The sequence below is a fragment of the Drosophila grimshawi genome, unplaced genomic scaffold (assembly GCF_018153295.1).
Source record: "Drosophila grimshawi isolate 15287-2541.00 unplaced genomic scaffold, ASM1815329v1 contig_44, whole genome shotgun sequence".
NCBI lineage: Eukaryota > Metazoa > Arthropoda > Insecta > Diptera > Drosophilidae > Drosophila > Drosophila grimshawi.
The window spans coordinates 4,645,943-4,664,626 of NW_025063240.1; the positions used below are offsets into that span (position 1 = coordinate 4,645,943).

The 18,684-nt window shown below is 37.7% G+C and overlaps 2 protein-coding genes across 2 annotated transcripts; one reads left to right on the forward strand and one right to left on the reverse strand.

The window, feature by feature from the left end:
* The first annotated feature begins 13,272 nt into the window (after positions 1 to 13,272).
* On the forward strand, positions 13,273 to 14,195 carry LOC6557902. The gene has a single exon (XM_001985215.3). The coding sequence runs from the start codon at positions 13,374 to 13,376 to the stop codon at positions 13,884 to 13,886; it is 513 nt and encodes a 170-aa protein (XP_001985251.1). The 5' UTR covers positions 13,273 to 13,373; the 3' UTR covers positions 13,887 to 14,195.
* A 481-nt stretch (positions 14,196 to 14,676) lies between these two features.
* Positions 14,677 to 16,835, reverse strand: LOC6557910 (glycerophosphocholine phosphodiesterase GPCPD1). Its single transcript, XM_001985214.2, has one exon. It carries the CDS (start codon positions 16,833 to 16,835, stop codon positions 14,679 to 14,681), a length of 2,157 nt encoding a protein of 718 aa, XP_001985250.1. The 3' UTR covers positions 14,677 to 14,678.
* Positions 16,836 to 18,684: the final 1,849 nt, after the last annotated feature.

Sequence of the window (18,684 nt, forward strand, 5' to 3'; positions counted from 1 at the left end):
TAGATTTTAACGAATCCGCTTGCAGCATATGCAGCATTTTTGTCATTGTTTGGCCACGTTCCCAGGTGCCACTGTCGCATCAGTCGTTTCAAGTGATTTCTTTCCCTAAGGCCCTCGCAGGCGTTGCTTTCTCACATACCAATGAGGCTATCTCTCGGTTAACTGGGTCATGTTCTCTGTTTGCAAACACGCAATGCGCATTTTAAGTTCAGTTTAGGCACATTTTCAATAAGGCCAACATTGTAGATAAGGCAGACAAGCATCTCAGCTGAATGCTGTTGACAGAAAATGTATCATTTGAAATAATAAACATTAATGTTCTAAGTGAATAGCGATGAACTGAAAAACAGCTTGCCAAAAAGAACTGAATTTTGCAGGTATATGAGATATTTTATTGCAAATGAAAGTAAACAAAAATGTTTAAGACAATTGCTTACAAACCATAAATCTTAAAAATTAAATTTTAGATAAACGGACAAAAAATTGCAATTATAATTTGTTTTTACACATAACTTAAGCAATTTGGCCACACAAACTCTAGATTTTAACTCCGATTTGATTTTCTTATAATAACCCTTAACAGTGATACTAAATCCATGAACGGTTTAATGTTCCCTCGGAAGTTTGACTTCAAGCTGTGCACTTCAAACTAATTAAAATTTTATAGACTTTAGAATTGGCAACTCTTTTAAGCCAATGCCTTGTGAAATTTTAATTGAGCTGCCTGCCTTGATTAATTGACAAATACAAAGCAGCCACCAGCAAAAACAGTTTGCACAACGCAACCCTTCCGTTCACTTCATCTGTGTAACCTGTTTTAATGACAGCCACAGGTGCGATGTTTACCAGGCGAATTAAATAACAGTAACCCTCCATCTCTCAAAAACCAACACCGTCGTATTAATGCGTTTATATATATATACGAGTATATACCTTTGCTGCCATGCATTCGCTTAATGGGCAGTTTTCAAATTAGCAGCTCATTCAGAAAGCGGTAGGCAGCTGGTTTAAAAAACACTTTAATATTATGCCTGAGTAATGCCCATAAATAAGCCAAAGGGTCGAATAAATTTGTTGGTAAACCCTTTGGGTACAAATTTTTGGTTTGCAATTCGATTAGGTTTTATTTGAGATACGTAAATGTTTCAAGTTCTTGAAATGTGTGTTTAAGCTAAAATGCTTCTCTTTGCTTCGCTGAAATAACACATTGAAAAGTCTCTGGCTGAATCGAATGCTGTGCAAACTTTGCACTGAATATAGATTCATTGAATTTATTCATTAGTTCGCTTTGATATGCACTTCAGCGCCCAAGCCTCACCCCCCAAGACAGTCGCTTGGCTACACACTAAACTAAACAAACAAACTTAAATGCTATTTTCCACCAGGCAGCCCCATACATTGGTACAGAACTTAGTTTCTAATCAATAAGTTATTTACTTAGAAATATATATTAAATTTTATATATCCATTTTTAAATATGGCCATTTATAATTCCGATTTCTTTAATAAATTTTCTGAATGTGTAACTTAGAAAATGCACTTGAATATTTATTTTAGGTATTATGAAGTGACTCGTTATTTTGATGCGCCATAATTTATTCACACGAAAAAGACTAAAGTTCTGCAAACGAACTTTTTAATATATGTAAATCGAGTTTATGATTATTTGCGATTATACAGTTTGGCCACAACATGCTCAAATCAAGAACTCTGAATTATTATAAACAGTGTTCTTGCATTCTGCTGCTTACTATTTTGTAACCTTTTTTAAATTATCCAATCTCATTTAATCTCTTCAAATTCATACGATAAAACGGCTCAATGTTTATTTATGAGCTTACAAATATTCACTTGATTTATTGCTTCTCTAGTATAGCCTCAGACATTTTTGAGCCGATTTGATAAAGTCGAGCGCAGTGTGCAATTGACAGATTGAGAAGGTGATAAAGAGAGAAAGAACGACAGAATGAGAGCACGTGTGAGCAGCGTCCATTCGCCTGCATCATGGGCTTCACCACACACAAACAAAGGCACATACTTGCACACACATACACACCTTAGCGCACACTTGAATTGCCAATATACAGGCTGTGGTGGTGTGCGAACCCGAGCCGAGCTAATGCGATTTATTTTTATGGTCAATTTGGTTGATTAGTTTTCGATATTCATGCACCCGTTGCACTCGCTGCACTCGTGCAGTTCGAGTTCGTTTAAAGTTGCACAACAGCTGCAAACTTTACTAAAATACGGCCTTACAGCTGAACAGCTGTGAGAAGACTGAACTTTTCATTTGCCCAGCTGGTTAATTATGTACCAAATAAAGTTTTAATTATTATTTTCCTAGGCGAAAACAACAAACAGCAAATAACCAATGTGGTGGCTAGCTGTGCTCAACATTCTCAAACAAATGCCCACCATTTTGTTGTATATGTATGTGTACGTGTGTGTGTGTGTGTGCCGTTGGGGCTCGTGCGCACGAAAGTATGCAACAACATTTTGAAATTGCAAGCCAACAGCCCGAAGGCAAATAAATAAAGCCAATAATATAAAAAGGGCCAAACAAAATTATCGACTAAATAATGCTCTGAGATCATTAAGGCATTTATTATGGCAATAGTAGATTTTTGCAATTGTATTATTGGCATAATGTTTGTGGAAAAATGATTTTTTTTTTAAGAATACTTAGAATCTAATAGAAAACAAATGAATTCTTTCCTTTTTATATTTATTGAAGACATACAGAACCATTTATAAGACTTTGTTATTTTTAATAGACATCCCTGTTGCATAAACATTATATTAAATTCTTGTTTAACTCAGTTTTGTACTTTTTTTTTATATTTTAAATGTCATCTTTCCAAGTTTCTAACTTAAAAGTGCGATAAAAATGGAGCGTCAGTGACTCTTGCGAAAGATATGATGGGTGAGTCCATAAAGGGAAAATACCGCATGACATTATGACATTTATGAGCCATAAAAATATGCTGTACGCTTTTGTGGTCCATCGTGCGTACATTGTTCGCTCTCGCGTGGCAGCAACTAAAAAATGTCGCAGCATCCCTATATACATATTTCAATAATATGAAAATATATTTTTGTGGTTGTGTGCATGTTAAAAATTCTATGACAGGCACAACATTTCTCACTCTGGCACCCACGAGACCACGGTTCTTTCCAAATATAGGTGTTGGCCAAGGTTGTCAACGTTTTTGTACTCTTTCCCTTAAATTATAATATCAAAACCAGAATTCCGCAATTTTCAAGCTATAGTTATAAAACTTGAAACATGAAACTTGCCAAGCAAAATGCACACAAGCCAGGCGTATGAATAATATACAAAGTGTTTCAACGCTTTGTGAGCTGCATGAAGCCTTATAAACAGTAATAGGCTTACACTCCGATATAATCAAGATTACCTTTAATCAATCTCAGTCAATGTCAGAGTATTAAAAAGTTGATTATATCCGGGTATAACGTTATTAGTGGTGATTATTATTTTCAAGCTTCATGCAGCTCGCAAAACGTTGCAACACTTTGTGTATTACTCATTCGCCTGGGGTGCACTGCAAACGAACTCATAGAACTATGCATGTTCATGTTGCTTGGCATTATTAAAAATTTCTGCCACGTAGAGTACTCGTATATAGAGGTATTTATAGTTAAAGTAAGCAAATTTTCAATGGCAACTTGTTAGCAGAGCAGCAAGTAATAGCGATAAGGGCAATAGTAGAAAAAAGCAAAAGCCACGCCATTGGAAACGTGACTAAATCAGTTTTGCCAATAAGACACGAAGTCAGCGCCAAGAACGTCATTGCCAAGAGCGTTTGGCTGGCAAAGATGAAGAAATAAATATATATATATATATATACAATTGTATGTATGTGTATTGGTAGAAGAAGGCGATGTTATTGACGGTAGCATTGAACTGCGAAATGACTTCATTAGTAAAAATATTGTATTCCGCCCTTAGACAAAGATGAAAAGAGATCCCAACTAATGCTCGTAACGGCCATGATTTATTGCTTATGTCCGCACACGCAGAACCAAACAAACACGCGCAAATATCTATGTGTGTGTGTACGAAATAATATTTGTGACATGGAGGTGTACGAACACTCTGAACCCTTCGCAAACCCCATACAATTTCACACATTCAGCAGCATGTATGCGAAATTTTATGTAAATTTAACAAGGACATAACCAACAGACAAAAAGTTGGTCGTACGAGTATAAAACATAAAGCGCAAATTAATTGAGGCAATACGCAGGAGCAGGCGACATGGGCGAAACAAAAAAAAAAAAACAAAAAAAAAAAGATGGAAAATTGGGTACATTGCGGCAGCCCTTAGGTAATTTTTGTTTTCACGCCAACTGGGCAAAGGGTCGGAAATGATATGGAAGTGGTTGACAAAAGCTGAAGCTATACGATGCTTAATTCCGGGTTGTTTGTTTAGGTGCTTTAATTATCTTATGCTGTGGGAGGACCCCAGTTAGATGCATGAAATTTATCTAATAAGCATGCACTTTATGTTAGCCGACTGCTTTAATTTGTAGTATTATACTTGTTTGTTATCTGTTAATATCTGCTGCATGCTCAAAGTGTGTCTTTCTGTAATAGAATGTATATTAAATGCATATATTATTGTTTGCCTATGTGCTTTAATTATCTCTTGATTTGATTTCAGATTGGTGAATGACATTAAAGACAGTTGGAATATATCTACTAAGCATCACGTTTATGTTATCAGACTGCTTTTATTTGTAGTATTATGCTTGAGCTTAATTGTGTTTATTATCTATTAATATCTGCTGCAGCATCAAAGTACTTCGCTCCGTAGTAGTATGAGTATTAAATGCGAATATTATTTTTTCCTAGCTCCTCTAATTATCTGATGGATAATTAGAATGTTATCTGGTATCAAATACAATCTGCTGCAGCTTTAAGGTATTACTCTCTTACATTTTTTATTTGTTTTTCGATAAAAATATTTTGTTTGCTTCATATTTTAATTACTTTTGATTCAGTTTGACTTTCTGATGAAGATTATATATACGTGTAGCAGTCGGCTATTTATTTTTCTGCCCTTCTTCTTTATTTACAGGGTGTCTTAAAAGCTTCACACCTTTTTTCTGTAGTATCAGTTGAAAGTGTTATTTGCATTTGCACAAACCATCTTGAAGAGCAGATACAACATTGGGTCACTCTTAATTAAATGATGTCGGTCGTACAAGAACCGTTGCCCTTATCATACCAAAGCAGTGATAAATCTTGCCTATTTGATATCATTAACCTGCTTCTTTCAAATACCCATATCAAATAGTGTTTTATGTAAGAAACGAAAGGCGTTGCACAAAGACAACAAAAGAGCCAAATTCCATTTAAAAGGGCGACCGTTTTTTCTATTTTTCAATTCCATTTTGCTTTTTTTTCATGCTGGTTGAGTGTTTTACATATGTTGCCAATTTTCATTGTGCATCGTGCAGTTGCCCCATTTTTTTATGACACAGCAAGTGACATCGTAGAGTGGATAGTTAGCTGTGTGTGACTTACTAGTATAAATAAGACTGTTTTTGGTTGCTTTTGTGTTGATGGCTACTTTTGTCGTCTGTTTATTTATTTTGCTTTTTTTTTTGCACTTGCATTGACCGTATCATTCTCGAGTAAGAGACTGGGTAATTCACTCTCTCGTTATCCTCGTTACCCATTTCATTTTTGTTTTTTTTTCTGCCAGTTTCCAGTTTTCTGTTCTTTTCATTTTTTTTTTTTCTATGTAGTCAGTTCAGTTCCCTGTTCATTTCATTTATTAAATCACCCTCGTCAATCAAATGCGTTGACATACAACGGACACGCAGGACTCAGTCAGCGTCAGATTATTGTGTTTAATAAAAAATTAAGTGCACAGTTCAAAGTTGAAACCTTCGCCATCTGCTTTCTGTGAAATTGCACAGCACATATACAAAAAAAAAAAAAAAAAAAAATCGCTCATACGCTACATTTGCCGCGTTGCCAATGCGCGTCACGTTTCAATTGTTTTACTGTGTGCGTGAACAAACATGTTGGCAAAAAATATGAAGATATGGTAGAAAATAACTATATAGTATACTAGAAATGAGCGTGCAGATAGCAGATTGCAAATACCAGAGTACGGTCACATCAAGGACAAATGCCAACAACTGCAAAAACATGAACGTTTTTATAACTTGGCTAACTTTTTCTGAATTATTGAATTCATTTAGAAACACTTACATATCGCTGTAGTTTTACTGCATTTTAATAGGTTCAATTTGCATATCTTACTGAAGCTACTGAGCTATTCAGCTAATGTAAAAAACGTATATAAAGTTTGATTTTAGCTTTGTAACTAAAGAAAAGTCATAAAGCTCAAAAATGAAACGAAACTTTAATCGTAAATTTAACAACTGGAGACCCCAGACTATATACTATGATAATCACACAGCGTGCACATAAAGTCAAAAAACTTCTTATAAAACAAGAAAAAATGCTCACAACGAAGAAACGCGAATTAGATACCCTGTTGAAAATATGTAAAATATGTTAAGCAACAAGCAACTGAAAACGGAATACTAAAACTTGTCCATATAATTACAATACTATTGATTTTAATTTAAAGCTCAAAAAGCTAGTTAGCAATATCACCAATATGAAGCTGTCGAAAATGCTGCTTTACATATTCTTGCTCAGGTTTAATATACACTATTAATCAACTTTTTGGTAACAGGGTACAAATATATTTATGACTGAAAAGGAAAAAGCGAGAAAAAAATACTTTAAGGCACTATAGATCTACTAAGGACTTGCCAGAAAAGTTGAGTATCCAACAAAGGGTTTACCAAACAAATTAAAATAGTTTATGAGCTACGCATAAAATACAGCTGAAGCCACTTAACAGCTTGCAGTTATGTGTAAAAAAGAATGGAAATTTTATTTTTATTTTCGTATTTATTACAGATGTAATTTATAGAAAGCTGTCTTCGCTTTTGGCTATAGAACATGTAACATGCAAATGTAAACAATACAAGCGACTTAAATAAAAATAAGTTCTTGGCTTACAAAAGTTACTTCAACATCGGTCTTACCTTTCTTCTTTAAATTTAAAAAAAAAACCCACAAATTTACAACTTTTCTAAGCGTTAAAGGAAAAAAATGAGAAAAAAGCTACTTGATGGAAGACGGATGTTTAATACCCTTGCAGTTATATAAAGTTAATTTATATATAGTGGATATCAAAATGTAATTCAGTTTTCGACCAATTCTTAATTGATAAAACTCCCACTCGACATCATATTATCAATCATGACTAGTTAATTATGTTACACATTTTCTCACGATAAAATTATACCTTCTGCAAGGGCATACAAAATAATAGGTGTAAAAAGTTTTTTCGTTTGGCGTCAACTTAATTATTGGATGGTCGCCGCATTTGCCCGCATCATCAACGCAGGAAACGGAAAAATTGGTGAAACTGGGAGAACAGGTGTGCGAAGCAGCAGCAGCACCAGCAGCAGCCACATTTTGTATATTAAATATGCGACTTAGGGAAAATTTTAAATTGAAAAACTTTGACCGGCGAACAAATTAAAAAAGCCCATGTCCAAGATGGCTTGCAGACCATATCGAATAAAATTTCAACCACAAATCCAATGAGCTTTAAAACTGACGAGAGAGAAAATCGACGGCAAAGTGCAGCTGCCTCCATACCACAATTTATAGTTCAAATTTAAAGAGAAATATGTTATAAAATCGACACACACAAAGGAAAATCAAGTACAAGAAGTTACCACAATACACAGAAGTCAAACCAAAATATGCAAATCAAATATTTGTAAGTCATTTTGGCAGGTGCACTTTTAATTTTGCTTTTAAATTGTTTTTGTTCTTTATTTTGTAATTCATGGAAAAAATATTTATGGCAATTTATATTAATTTACGCCGGCGTTTAAGTGTAAATAAATGAGTTTAATTAAACGGCATGTGTCATTAAGGGAAAATCCTATTTGCGGACAGAACACAAACAAAGTGGCGACTGTAAACAACAAGGCTCGTTATGCATGAAAAAGGAAAACAATTTATATGTGTCGAACAGTTTACTTTAATACTTTAAATATATCATAGTTTTAAATATGGTGTGGAGAGAATTGGGGAGTTCAATATTAAATCAGGAAAGTGACTTTTTGCATAAATAATAAAATAAATTAAATATATGCAACTTTAGTAGATATTTAAGCAGAAAAATTATCTTCAGGACTTTTAATGTGACTGCAATATCCTTCATTCATTTCCTTTTTATATAATTTTTTATAGTTTTTATATTTCCCTAGCTAAACATTTTTTGTATGCCATTTTCAATTTGCTTTCCTCTACCGGAATTAGATTTTCGTTACCAGTTAAATTGTTTCTTTTAATAGTTTGCATAGTGGTGCACAGTAAAATTGAGCTATTTCTTAATTTTCATCCTACACTTGCAACATTACTGCTTGCAACTAAAGGCTATTAGGTTCTGCTTGTTTAGGTTGGCAAACAATTGCTAGCTACTTACTTAGACCTAACTAACTGACAGCTTTCCAGCTCTTTCATGGCACTAAAGTCAAGGCCATTTGATATTGCCGACCAGACAACGCCTTACATTAGTTCGTGTTGTTTGATGCCATTAAAGTTTTCATTGCTTGATTTAACATGACCTAAGGACAACTGCCCAACAATAATTTGTGTGGCAGCCCCAACATTTATATTGCGCACTTGCTGTACTTATTACAACAGCTGATGAGTGCGATGGGTGTTGAAATAGCCTATCTGCTTGGCTTGCTGTCCGTTCACACGAGTTGCCTTTTTTATGGGCTTTAAAAAAGTTCTGAGCAATTTGGGCTTATTTTGATTGCTTGTTGAACACGACAACTTAACATCTAAAGGCGAATCTTTTCACGACCTATATTATTGATCTTAACTTTATGCCAATGAAGTGTGAGCCATATTGTAGCGATTCCATTTCGTACGTTTTTCCAGTTGGCTCTGTCGGAAAATAAAACTCATTTTCTGCGCCTGCTGCATGTAAATTAACTACGTAGTTGCATTAACAGCTCAACTTTGGCAAAAGGCGATTATTTCTGGGAAACTGTAAAAGAAATTTCCGTATGCACACAAGAAAAAGTTTATGGCGGAAAATGTATTTTATTTTATTTTTTTTGTGGCCAAAAAATATTTGAACTTTTATCGGCTCGCTGCTGCCTTTGATACAAGAAGCTGCAAACGAAAGCGAAAAAAATAGCTTCAAAGAACCTCATACAATTTTCCTTTGGGTATTTCTCGCTTAACTGCTGTGAAAATGGCGAAGCTCAGTAGAATTAATTCTTAAATATTTTTATGTCAGTGAACATTGCACATATGCGAACGTGTGAGGGACAAGAGTGCAGGGGTATGTGGATAAGTGTGTGAAAAGGTGTACCAGCATCTGTGGCCATGTGGCATGCATGTGTGGCAGCTGCTGCACGAAGGCCCATATCTCTGCGAAACGTTAGCCGCACTGACAAAATATAAATTAAAAGCTTTTTAAAAGTACATTTTGAACGGACAAGCCCTGATGTGGCAAATGCCCTGAATTGTTTACCTAGCCATTGTGGCATTAACCCATTGACTGACGGTTATTTTTTCAGGTCTCTTTTAGTGCCATCTTTATTATCAGACTTTATCGCCCCATTCGGTTTTACTATGGATGCACGATGCACGAGGCAATGAGGTAAAAAAAATAGATGTAATATATTTTTATTATGTACGTATTTAAGGTATACAAAGTGTATATATATAAAAATTCTTGCTTAAGGTACAAGTCTTTAATCTTTTGGAACAGTAAGTATCGAACCACTATATATTACTTAAGGATCTTTGTATGCAATCATTTTAGGATGCAAAATTTTGAAAATTGTGTTTAATTAGTAATGAAATATTTTCTTTGTCATTATATAAAACGAATTTTATGTTTATTATTTTTTATTTATAAGTTATTTATGTATTTCACATTATAAGTATCCAAATATACGGAACTAAATTTTTCATGACAATGGTTATTTGTCTAATAATAGGTTAAGTGCAAACCCAATGTGTTAAGAGCAAACCTTTATTACAAACGTAGGGAGCTCCTACTACTAACTTAACTTAATCCGCCCGACTCATGTTGACATTTGTTAAAACGTTTTGCCTCTTGGCCTTAACTCTTAGCTATTTGTATTGGCTGCCTCTTTACAAAATGGCGCATACATAAAAAATGGCCGGCACGCAATGCGGCAAACTGGTTGGCACTTAGATATTTGCCATTTCGCTGTAGGCCACTTTGATTTGCGGCGAAAGTTATTAAAGACTTAATGGCAGCCAAGCAGTTTGACAGTGGCCTAAAATCTGCTACATCTTGGCCCATTTGTATGCACACTCACGAAACGTCAACCCGAAAAACTTATGGCCAAGGTTTCGTAAGTTTAGTTTAATAGTTGCTCCGACGAGTTTTGCTTTTGCAACTCGCAGCGCGATTTAATGCAAATTAAAACGTTGCTGGCGCCAAAAAGTTGCCGTGCTTCCCACATTTGGAGCGTGAAAGATTAAATTGAGCTCGCGGAACTCCTTTAAACTGAAAAGCCAAAACTAAGTACCGCTTTCCTGGTAAAGTCATAGCCAAATAGCTGCCTGCAGTTCTAGTCAAGAAGTCGTCAACTTTCACAAGGGCCATTTTAGAAAGTCTTTTTTTCTTACTACTTAAAGGCGCTCAGTTAGAGTCAACTACTACTACTAAAAAACTACTTGAATTTTAGAAAATCGCCTTCCGTTTGTCGCCAAGGTTACTCTTCACATTAGTCAGAAGTATATATCTAAAAAATAAGTTCTGTCTTTCTAAACAACATGGATTTTATTTTCTTAATTTGAAGTGCACATTTTTCCAAATTTTGGAAAAGAGTTTATTTCTTCCGTATTGTAAACATTGTATCTTGTATTGGCATACAAAATGCGTGTAGATCCATCTCAAAAATATAATATTTATTTATTCATTTATTCTACAAATGCATTTCAGCGTCGAGTGAATTGTCTCTAGTAGCTCTTGTTTGGTAAACTCTTACGCAGGAGAAGACAATTTTAATTGAAGCACAGTTGTTTGTATTAAAATTTCTGAGAGAATTCAAATTACCCTTCTCCCTCCCATTATGAAATTTGGCCCCCTTTTCACGAAAAGCTGAGTACGCCCTTGTAAATACATATATGAAGTTCTGAGCAACAAAGTTGATATGTTTGTGGAAAATCCAACATACGTATGAAAATCGATTTAAAATAAATCATTTTTCACTTTACAGTATTTAAATGTGCATTTTCTCATAACAACATTTATAAATAAAATACATGTGAATATAATTCATATTTTGCCTTAAGCATTTAGCCCGTGCTGAAAGTGTTATACATCTGCATATTGTTTGTTGAAGTAAGAGTGAAGTGGGTATTTGTTGATATTTGTTGGTATTTGCGGTTGTTGTCCCAAACATGAAAACTCTTATTTGCATTAGGAAGCAGGCGTTCGTTACGACGAGCTGAAAGGTTCAGACATTGGCTTCTGTGGTTCCAATCTATTGTTGTTTTTGTTGTTGCTGTTGTTATTGTTGTTAATTTCATGCTGCTGCTGTTTGTGCGCAATTTAATTGAATTATTTGTGCGCTGGATGCTTTACTCGAGCCTGTGACAGCTGCTCTAATTAGTAAGGCACAAAGACGCCGGCCAAGTCTGTGGCAAAATGCGTTTAATTAGCTCGTCTGCCAGGGCAACGTTTGGGAAACGGAGGTGAACCACAGCAGGGTTAATCTCCGACGGTGTCATTAGGCCAGTGGCAGGCAAAGCGATGCCATCCATTATGTTCCAATTGAATTGCCAAACGCACAAGAATACGAAGCCCTTTGTCATTCAGTTAATGTGCGCACAAAATCAGAGCTTTTAAATTAATTTCACGTATCGTTCTGCGCTGACAAATTGCAAAGAGTTGACGAATTTAATTATCTATGTTACGTAGAGTCCTTTGTCCTATAACGTTTGAATTGGAGACTTTCGATACTTTATCCCGCAATTTTACCAGGGGTGAAAGCTCTGAACACGTTCTCTTATTGGAAAAATAAGGCAAGTGATTATAATAATTTATAATAAAAATATAACATAAATTCTACAAATTTCTTTCATTATCAAAGAGTTCAGATTTTGGAAATTATTCATTCATTTAATCATTTTTAAAGTTATTGTTTCACATTTGGTTCCTCATCATTAAATTAGGTTAAATATAACTAAAGTTTGACAGAAGTTGAAAAATGTTCAACATGAAAACCTTGAAACTTAGTTCTTAAGAAAATTTATACAAAATGAATAAATAATAAAAGAAGGTTGACAAATATTTTTTTTGCAACCCTAGTCACATAAAAATAACTCCATATGTTGGTTGCTTAGCTCGTGAATGACTTTGACTGTCTGTTTATTGACTTTGACGGGCTCGTTAGGTGCTGCTGTCATAACATTTTTGGCCGAAAGACAACTGCCATAAGCACGTCGCACACGTATGAGCCATTTTAAATATGGCGCCGGCGTCAACTTCACTTCCGCTTAAAAGTTGGAGTGGGCATGCATTTGAATTGAATTCAAATGGGAATCACATGCTGCTTATGAAGTCGTTAGCTCGTCTTCAACTTCTGCCTGCCCCAACCCCAAATCCAGGCGTTTGCCCTCGCCCCGCCCACAAAGCTGCTGCTGCCGTTATTGGCACATCGTCGAAAATAATTGCCGGAAATACAAAAGGAAGATGGCAATAGGAAAAGCCGTGGCAGTGGCACTGTCGAACTGTCTCACAAATAAAATCAAATCGAATATTTGTTGGGAATAAGGAAACGGCTGCTAAATAGATTTCCAATTTTCTCATCAAGCTGCTTGCTTGCCGGTCTGCCTGCTTAGCTGGGCGAGAAGCACCACAAGGAGTTCGAAACTCTTGTCATTGTGGTTGCCATTGTAGTTTTGTTCGATAGCTTACTGGACGTATACTCAACTATAATTAATTACGGCTTCTGTACGAGTGCGCTTATCTGTGTCTGTGTGTCTCTGATTTGAGTGGCTTCTTTTCAATTTGAACAGTGAATATGGCGCCTGGGGTTCATTGACTGTCCACTCTTATCATTATCGAAGAGCAAGCGCAACGCTTGCAGCTGCCTATAAAAGCACAAATCCTGCGCCTGGCAAGTCACATTCCGGCAGGAACCAGCAGCTGCTCCACAACACGACGAGGAACAGTGCTATCAGCAGTCAGTTGCCAGCCAGTCAACCGTCAGCATCTTTTCCACAGCCCAACACTAGCATGGCCTCAATGCAATTGCTGCTCTGCTGTGCCACAACCCTATTGATTGCTAACGCTTTGGAGCTGACGCCACAGCTGTTGAGCACCGCTAACAATGAGCCGGCAAGTGGTAAGGCTAAAATTCAGTATACGCCATTTCCGCTGCTCGACGATGACATTGATGTGGACGCAGTCGAGTTGCCGCTAGAAGTCGACCAGGAACAGGATGAAAATGTTGTCGAGCAGTTTCCGCTGCCCACACGCGCTCAGCACTCAATGCCGCCAGCCTGGCTGCAGTTCGTCGAAGAGCCCGTCCAGAAGCCATCCAAGCTGGCCAACAATAAAAAGGTGTTTAAGCAGCAGCACAAGCATCCACATGGACATGGTAGTGGCAGTGGACATGGTGTATGCACCATTGAGATAACCACCAAGGTGCCAGGCATTTGTCAGCCCATGAGCATGGGTGTCGGCAGTGCCTGCATATCGGGTGAACTAATGGAGGTCTACAGTGCCTCACATTGCTCCAATTTCTAAACTCGGAGCAGCAGCAGTTCCCCTCTCTCTATAGGTCTCTACAGGTCTCTTTCCATACTTCTCTCTCTCTCTCTCTCTCTCTCTATTTCTTTGTTTAGTGTCTATGTAAAAGTGGGTTAAATGGAGGAGTACGACTACCTGGTGCAAATAACAAACAATAACAGAAAATTTGTATAAATAAAGTTTATTTGATAACATTTACTAAATACTCATTCTATATTGAGATCGATCTCCAGATGCTGTACAAGTTTTAGTTGCATCTTTTAATTTGGAGGAGTTTTTTCTTTATATACAATTCACATTTTAATCAATTACTTATCTAAATTTTGTCAGTTTGGATTGTAAATTTAAATTTATTATTAATACATAATTTAATTATATAATATTAATATGAACGCTCTAATCCAGAGTGCTCGACTAGGACATACCCTGTACCCAGGCTTAAAATGTCCTTAAATATTATTTTAAATAAACGAAAATTGTAAAACTTGTCTCTGATTTGCTTTAAAGACTATTCAAAATTGTCATCAGGAATTTACATACCACTTCTCGTGTTTGATATTGTAATAAAACTGGGTTAAATATACAATTTGAGAATATATACAATTCAAAGATACAAATATGTTCAATTAAAACTTCGACTTGGGGCGAAGAAGATATAATTAATTTATCTACATGGGATGCTAGTCGGAAATTAAACTAAAGGCAGCATCAGTTCTATATAGTTTTCTCATTAAATAAAACTACTGAACTGGAAGTTGTATCCCATTATACTCACACATCGATCATTGGCTAACGCATTTTTGGCCAAACCGTCGGCTTTGTGGGTCTGGCGCCCGGCACCGTTGTCGAGTTTCCAATGGCCACACACTGTGCCCCAAACACCTCCATTAGCTGAGGTGCCTGAAAGAAGGGTGATCGCTTCCAACTGGCGGGACCCACAAGATCCATGCGATCGTAGATCAAACCACTCACATCGATGGCACGAAATTGCTCCAAGAGTTGCTCATCTCGCAGATCGCTGCCCCAAATGAAGACCACTTGGAGCAGATCCAGGCCTAAATTCACCTGCTGCTGCTTCGGTTGAAAGTTTAGCACATGCGGCGCCGTACCGAGAATTTCAGCACTTTCCGCAAAATTGATAGCTTGAACAAAAGTCTGCGTTCTCAGGTCCATGTAGGCATCCCAAATGTTCGTTCGGCCCGTGCTCATGAGGATGCTGGGAAAGGCGGTCTGCTTGAGGCGCAGCATGGTGCAAATATCGGCATCGAAGCTGGCAAAGATCAGAGGACGACCGCAACCAAAATGTGCCGTCACCTCAATAATACTATCCACATAGGCATTCTTGTTGAGCCCTTGCGTCGACTCCAGCACACCGGAAGCCATCAACTGCGGCCACTTAATCTCCACAATAAGGCCCAGTGTTTTGGGCAGCGACTCGTAGACCTCGGACAATTTGGGAAAGAGTCGCTGCTGTTGGCTCACATTGCGCACATTCAGATGAGTAAATTCCTGCACCATCCAACGTCTCAGCATGAAGACACGACTGGCCTTCAGCTCCGCATAGCTGAGCTGCCGGATGAGCACATAGCGCAGATCAAAGCGATCCACAATTGGCTGTGTGCTGGGCTGATTGGTCGTATAAAAACCGAAGGCACGCCAAATGATCGGCACAAAATCTCTGGTCAATTGCACATCCAGATGCACCATATCACCTTTATGCTGCGGCACCGCCAGAAAGCTCTCGATGGTGTTCTCCACCAACGGGTTGCTGGCTTGGTAATAACTGGTGCCCAGGCCACGATTGCCCACATCCAAAGTTGGCCAATTGTTGGGCCAATAGCGTTGAAAACTCACTCGCAAATTGCTGGCTGCTTTTGCTGCTGTCGCCATCGGCTGTATAATCAAATAAGGCAACGTTAGCTGACCGATGACCCGCCGATTCATTGGATCCCTTATGGGCAGCTGGATAATGCCGCGACTGCCGCGCAGCTGGTCGGGCCTTATATAAACCTCTGCCAGGGACATCTGCGCATTGTCCAGCTCATAAATGGACAGACGAAATGCATTCTCCACATCCAGGGCTTGACTAATGCGAAAGATGACAATGTCACCATCCTCATACTTAACGCCTCGACGACCCTGCGCCCGGAACGAGGATCGATTGTAGCCATAGCGGGAGACCTCTATCAGGGCATTGTCCGTCATGCTCAGAGCTCTGAGCTTAAGTCGCAGCTTATGGCCCACACTTTCATCAAATAGCTCCAAATGTCGCTCCCAAATGAACTTCAACTCAATCACATATTGCCGCTGCAGCCAGCCACGTTCCAACCAAAGTCCACCGCCCACGGATCGGGAATAGGCCTGACCAAATATGTCCAAACCCGGCGGGCGATAGATCTCAAAGGTTTGCAGCATGCGTGGCACTTGCTGACCCTCCCAGCGACGCAGAACACGCACACCGTCCGCATCCACAGCATAGATGAGATAACGATAGTAGACACGATGACTGGCACAGATATACTGGCGGAGAAACCACTTGTTTCGCTGCTTGTTCTGGGCACGCAATGGCACCGCTTTGGCAATGCTCCAGGCACCCAGGGCATAATGATCTCCACTGACAGCGATTGTCTCATCCGCTGCCAGTTGTGGGCCCCCATCGGGCAGCTCCAGGTTGAACACACGAAAGAAGGGCAGACAGAGGAAACTACGTCCGGTTATCTGTGATATGGATCGATGCTGTTGTTGTGGCTTGTGTGGCTGTAGTGGCTGTAGTTGCTCATCATGATCAAAATTCTTAAAGGCCTCTAGCTGTGCGGTGGTGAAGACAATGCTTTCATTCAGTATTTGGTTGGTTGTAGCGACTGCCTTGCGAAACAAAAGCCGCCACAACAACAACAACAAAGCGAACTTAAAGAGTATGCTAATTGATTTTAGCACTCGATACATTTTTCTTTTCGAAATTTAAACGGCAGCGTCATTTCGTACCAAATCAAAATAAACTTGTTTTCAAGAGATCTACCGACAAGCAACCGGCAAAAGTTGAACGCAAACGCGAACCCGACGCAATCTCGCTCTCTTCTGGTTGAGTTCTTAACCCGGCACTAACAGACGATCAAATGAAAGAATTTCTTCATGGTCAGCATGGTTTTGTGTAGGTAAATCAGCTGTGTTTGCACAGAGAGAAAACATTGTTCGACACATAAAACACAAAAGGAAAGCAGTTGATTTAAATAAGATGCCATCAGTCGAAAATATTTGTAAAAAAAAATCCCATTTCATTCCTTAGTAAAAAATGTAGATTTAAAGTGCAGTGCAAGAATGAACAAGAAATATAATAGATTTTTAAAATCGATTTATATTTGAGGGCTCAGAAATAATTAGATATTTTTTATTCGTAAAAGATGTTTGAAATAAATAAATGAAATATTTGGCTCAATGTCACTTATAGCATAGATAAAATATTTATAAAATCTCTATCTCTTGTCATTCTCGTACTTTACAGCTTACAAAAGTCTTGGCTTTTTTAATGAATTTGTTGTAAGCGTTGTTATCAAAATAAATGTTGGTATGTGGTTCCTTTTATCGCTCAGTGTACATGTTTAATTCTCCACATCTGGGCTTGATTAATAAGTTGCTGCGAGCTAATCAGGTTGGCTGCGAAAAATTGGCATATGCTAATGAATCATTGTGATGAAGAAAGTTCGATCTCAGAAATTTAGATATTTTTGTCGACTAACACAAATACATGTACTTGGAAAGATGCCACTACCAAACGGGTTCCCCTGTTCCACTTCCTGTTCCATTGTGTACCAACTGGAAATCCTTTCCAGAGAGTTGCACATTTTTCAAATAATCTTCCAACTGGCTGACTAGCTGTGCGTCGGGTTCCTCAGCTCTCGTATAAATCGCGTGACGCAATCAGGTCATTTAGGAAAGTTGTCGTAGTCTGTCTGTGTTATGCGGGTTCGGCAGAGATATACTGGAGTCAAGCAAAAACTTTTAAAACCAGCTGATAAACGCTTGAGAAGTTGACTCACAATTGGAATACAAACATCTGTCCGTTTTCTGGGGAATTAGGCCATAGATTCACCAGATATGAGATATGTAAAAAAATATGAATATAAGATATACTCACAGTCACCTGGTCAATGGACACTGGAAACACTTTGTACAAGCAACACACACAGCAGACAACTAAGGAAGAAATAGATCCCAATGCCTTCATCTGCATGCAAATGAGCCACTTCACAATTGACCATCGAATAAATGGCCAAATTGACTTAATTGTATAAAAAAAACCATGACTGGCAGAAGGCAGCATCATCGGCGCCATATAAATATATTTATCTACTTATTTATATTATATATATGTTTTTAATTATCAGATCTCAGACACTACAAAAGTAAGAGTTTTCAAAATTGGAATACAAGTTCCCCGTTTCGATTTCTATTGGGCTATGTATATACAAAATATTTAGAGCCTTTTTGAATGGTCGTAATCCGGGAGCTAACCTGTTCATTGTTCTACTCGCCTGTCTCCATTCCGTCTGTAAATTTCATCAACTATGGGGATTAGCATTATATTACAATTTTCCTAGACTTCAAAGTCACCGCCACAGTCAATGGAAAAATTTTCATCTGACTAATTCACTGCTGCTGCGTCGACATCTTAATAAAGACTTGTCGACTGTTGTTTCTTTAGTTTACTTAAGTTTAATATGTTAATTTATGCTAATTTACTGAAACTGATACCAACCTATGCATTGATTGTGGCTCTGTCAGACTTTTTGCTGGC

Excerpts from the sequence above, each read along its gene's own strand:
- LOC6557910 (XM_001985214.2), bottom strand. The coding sequence starts at position 16,835 with ATGTATCGAGTGCTAAAATCAATTAGCATACTCTTTAAGTTCGCTTTG.
- LOC6557902 (XM_001985215.3), top strand. The coding sequence starts at position 13,374 with ATGGCCTCAATGCAATTGCTGCTCTGCTGTGCCACAACCCTATTGATT.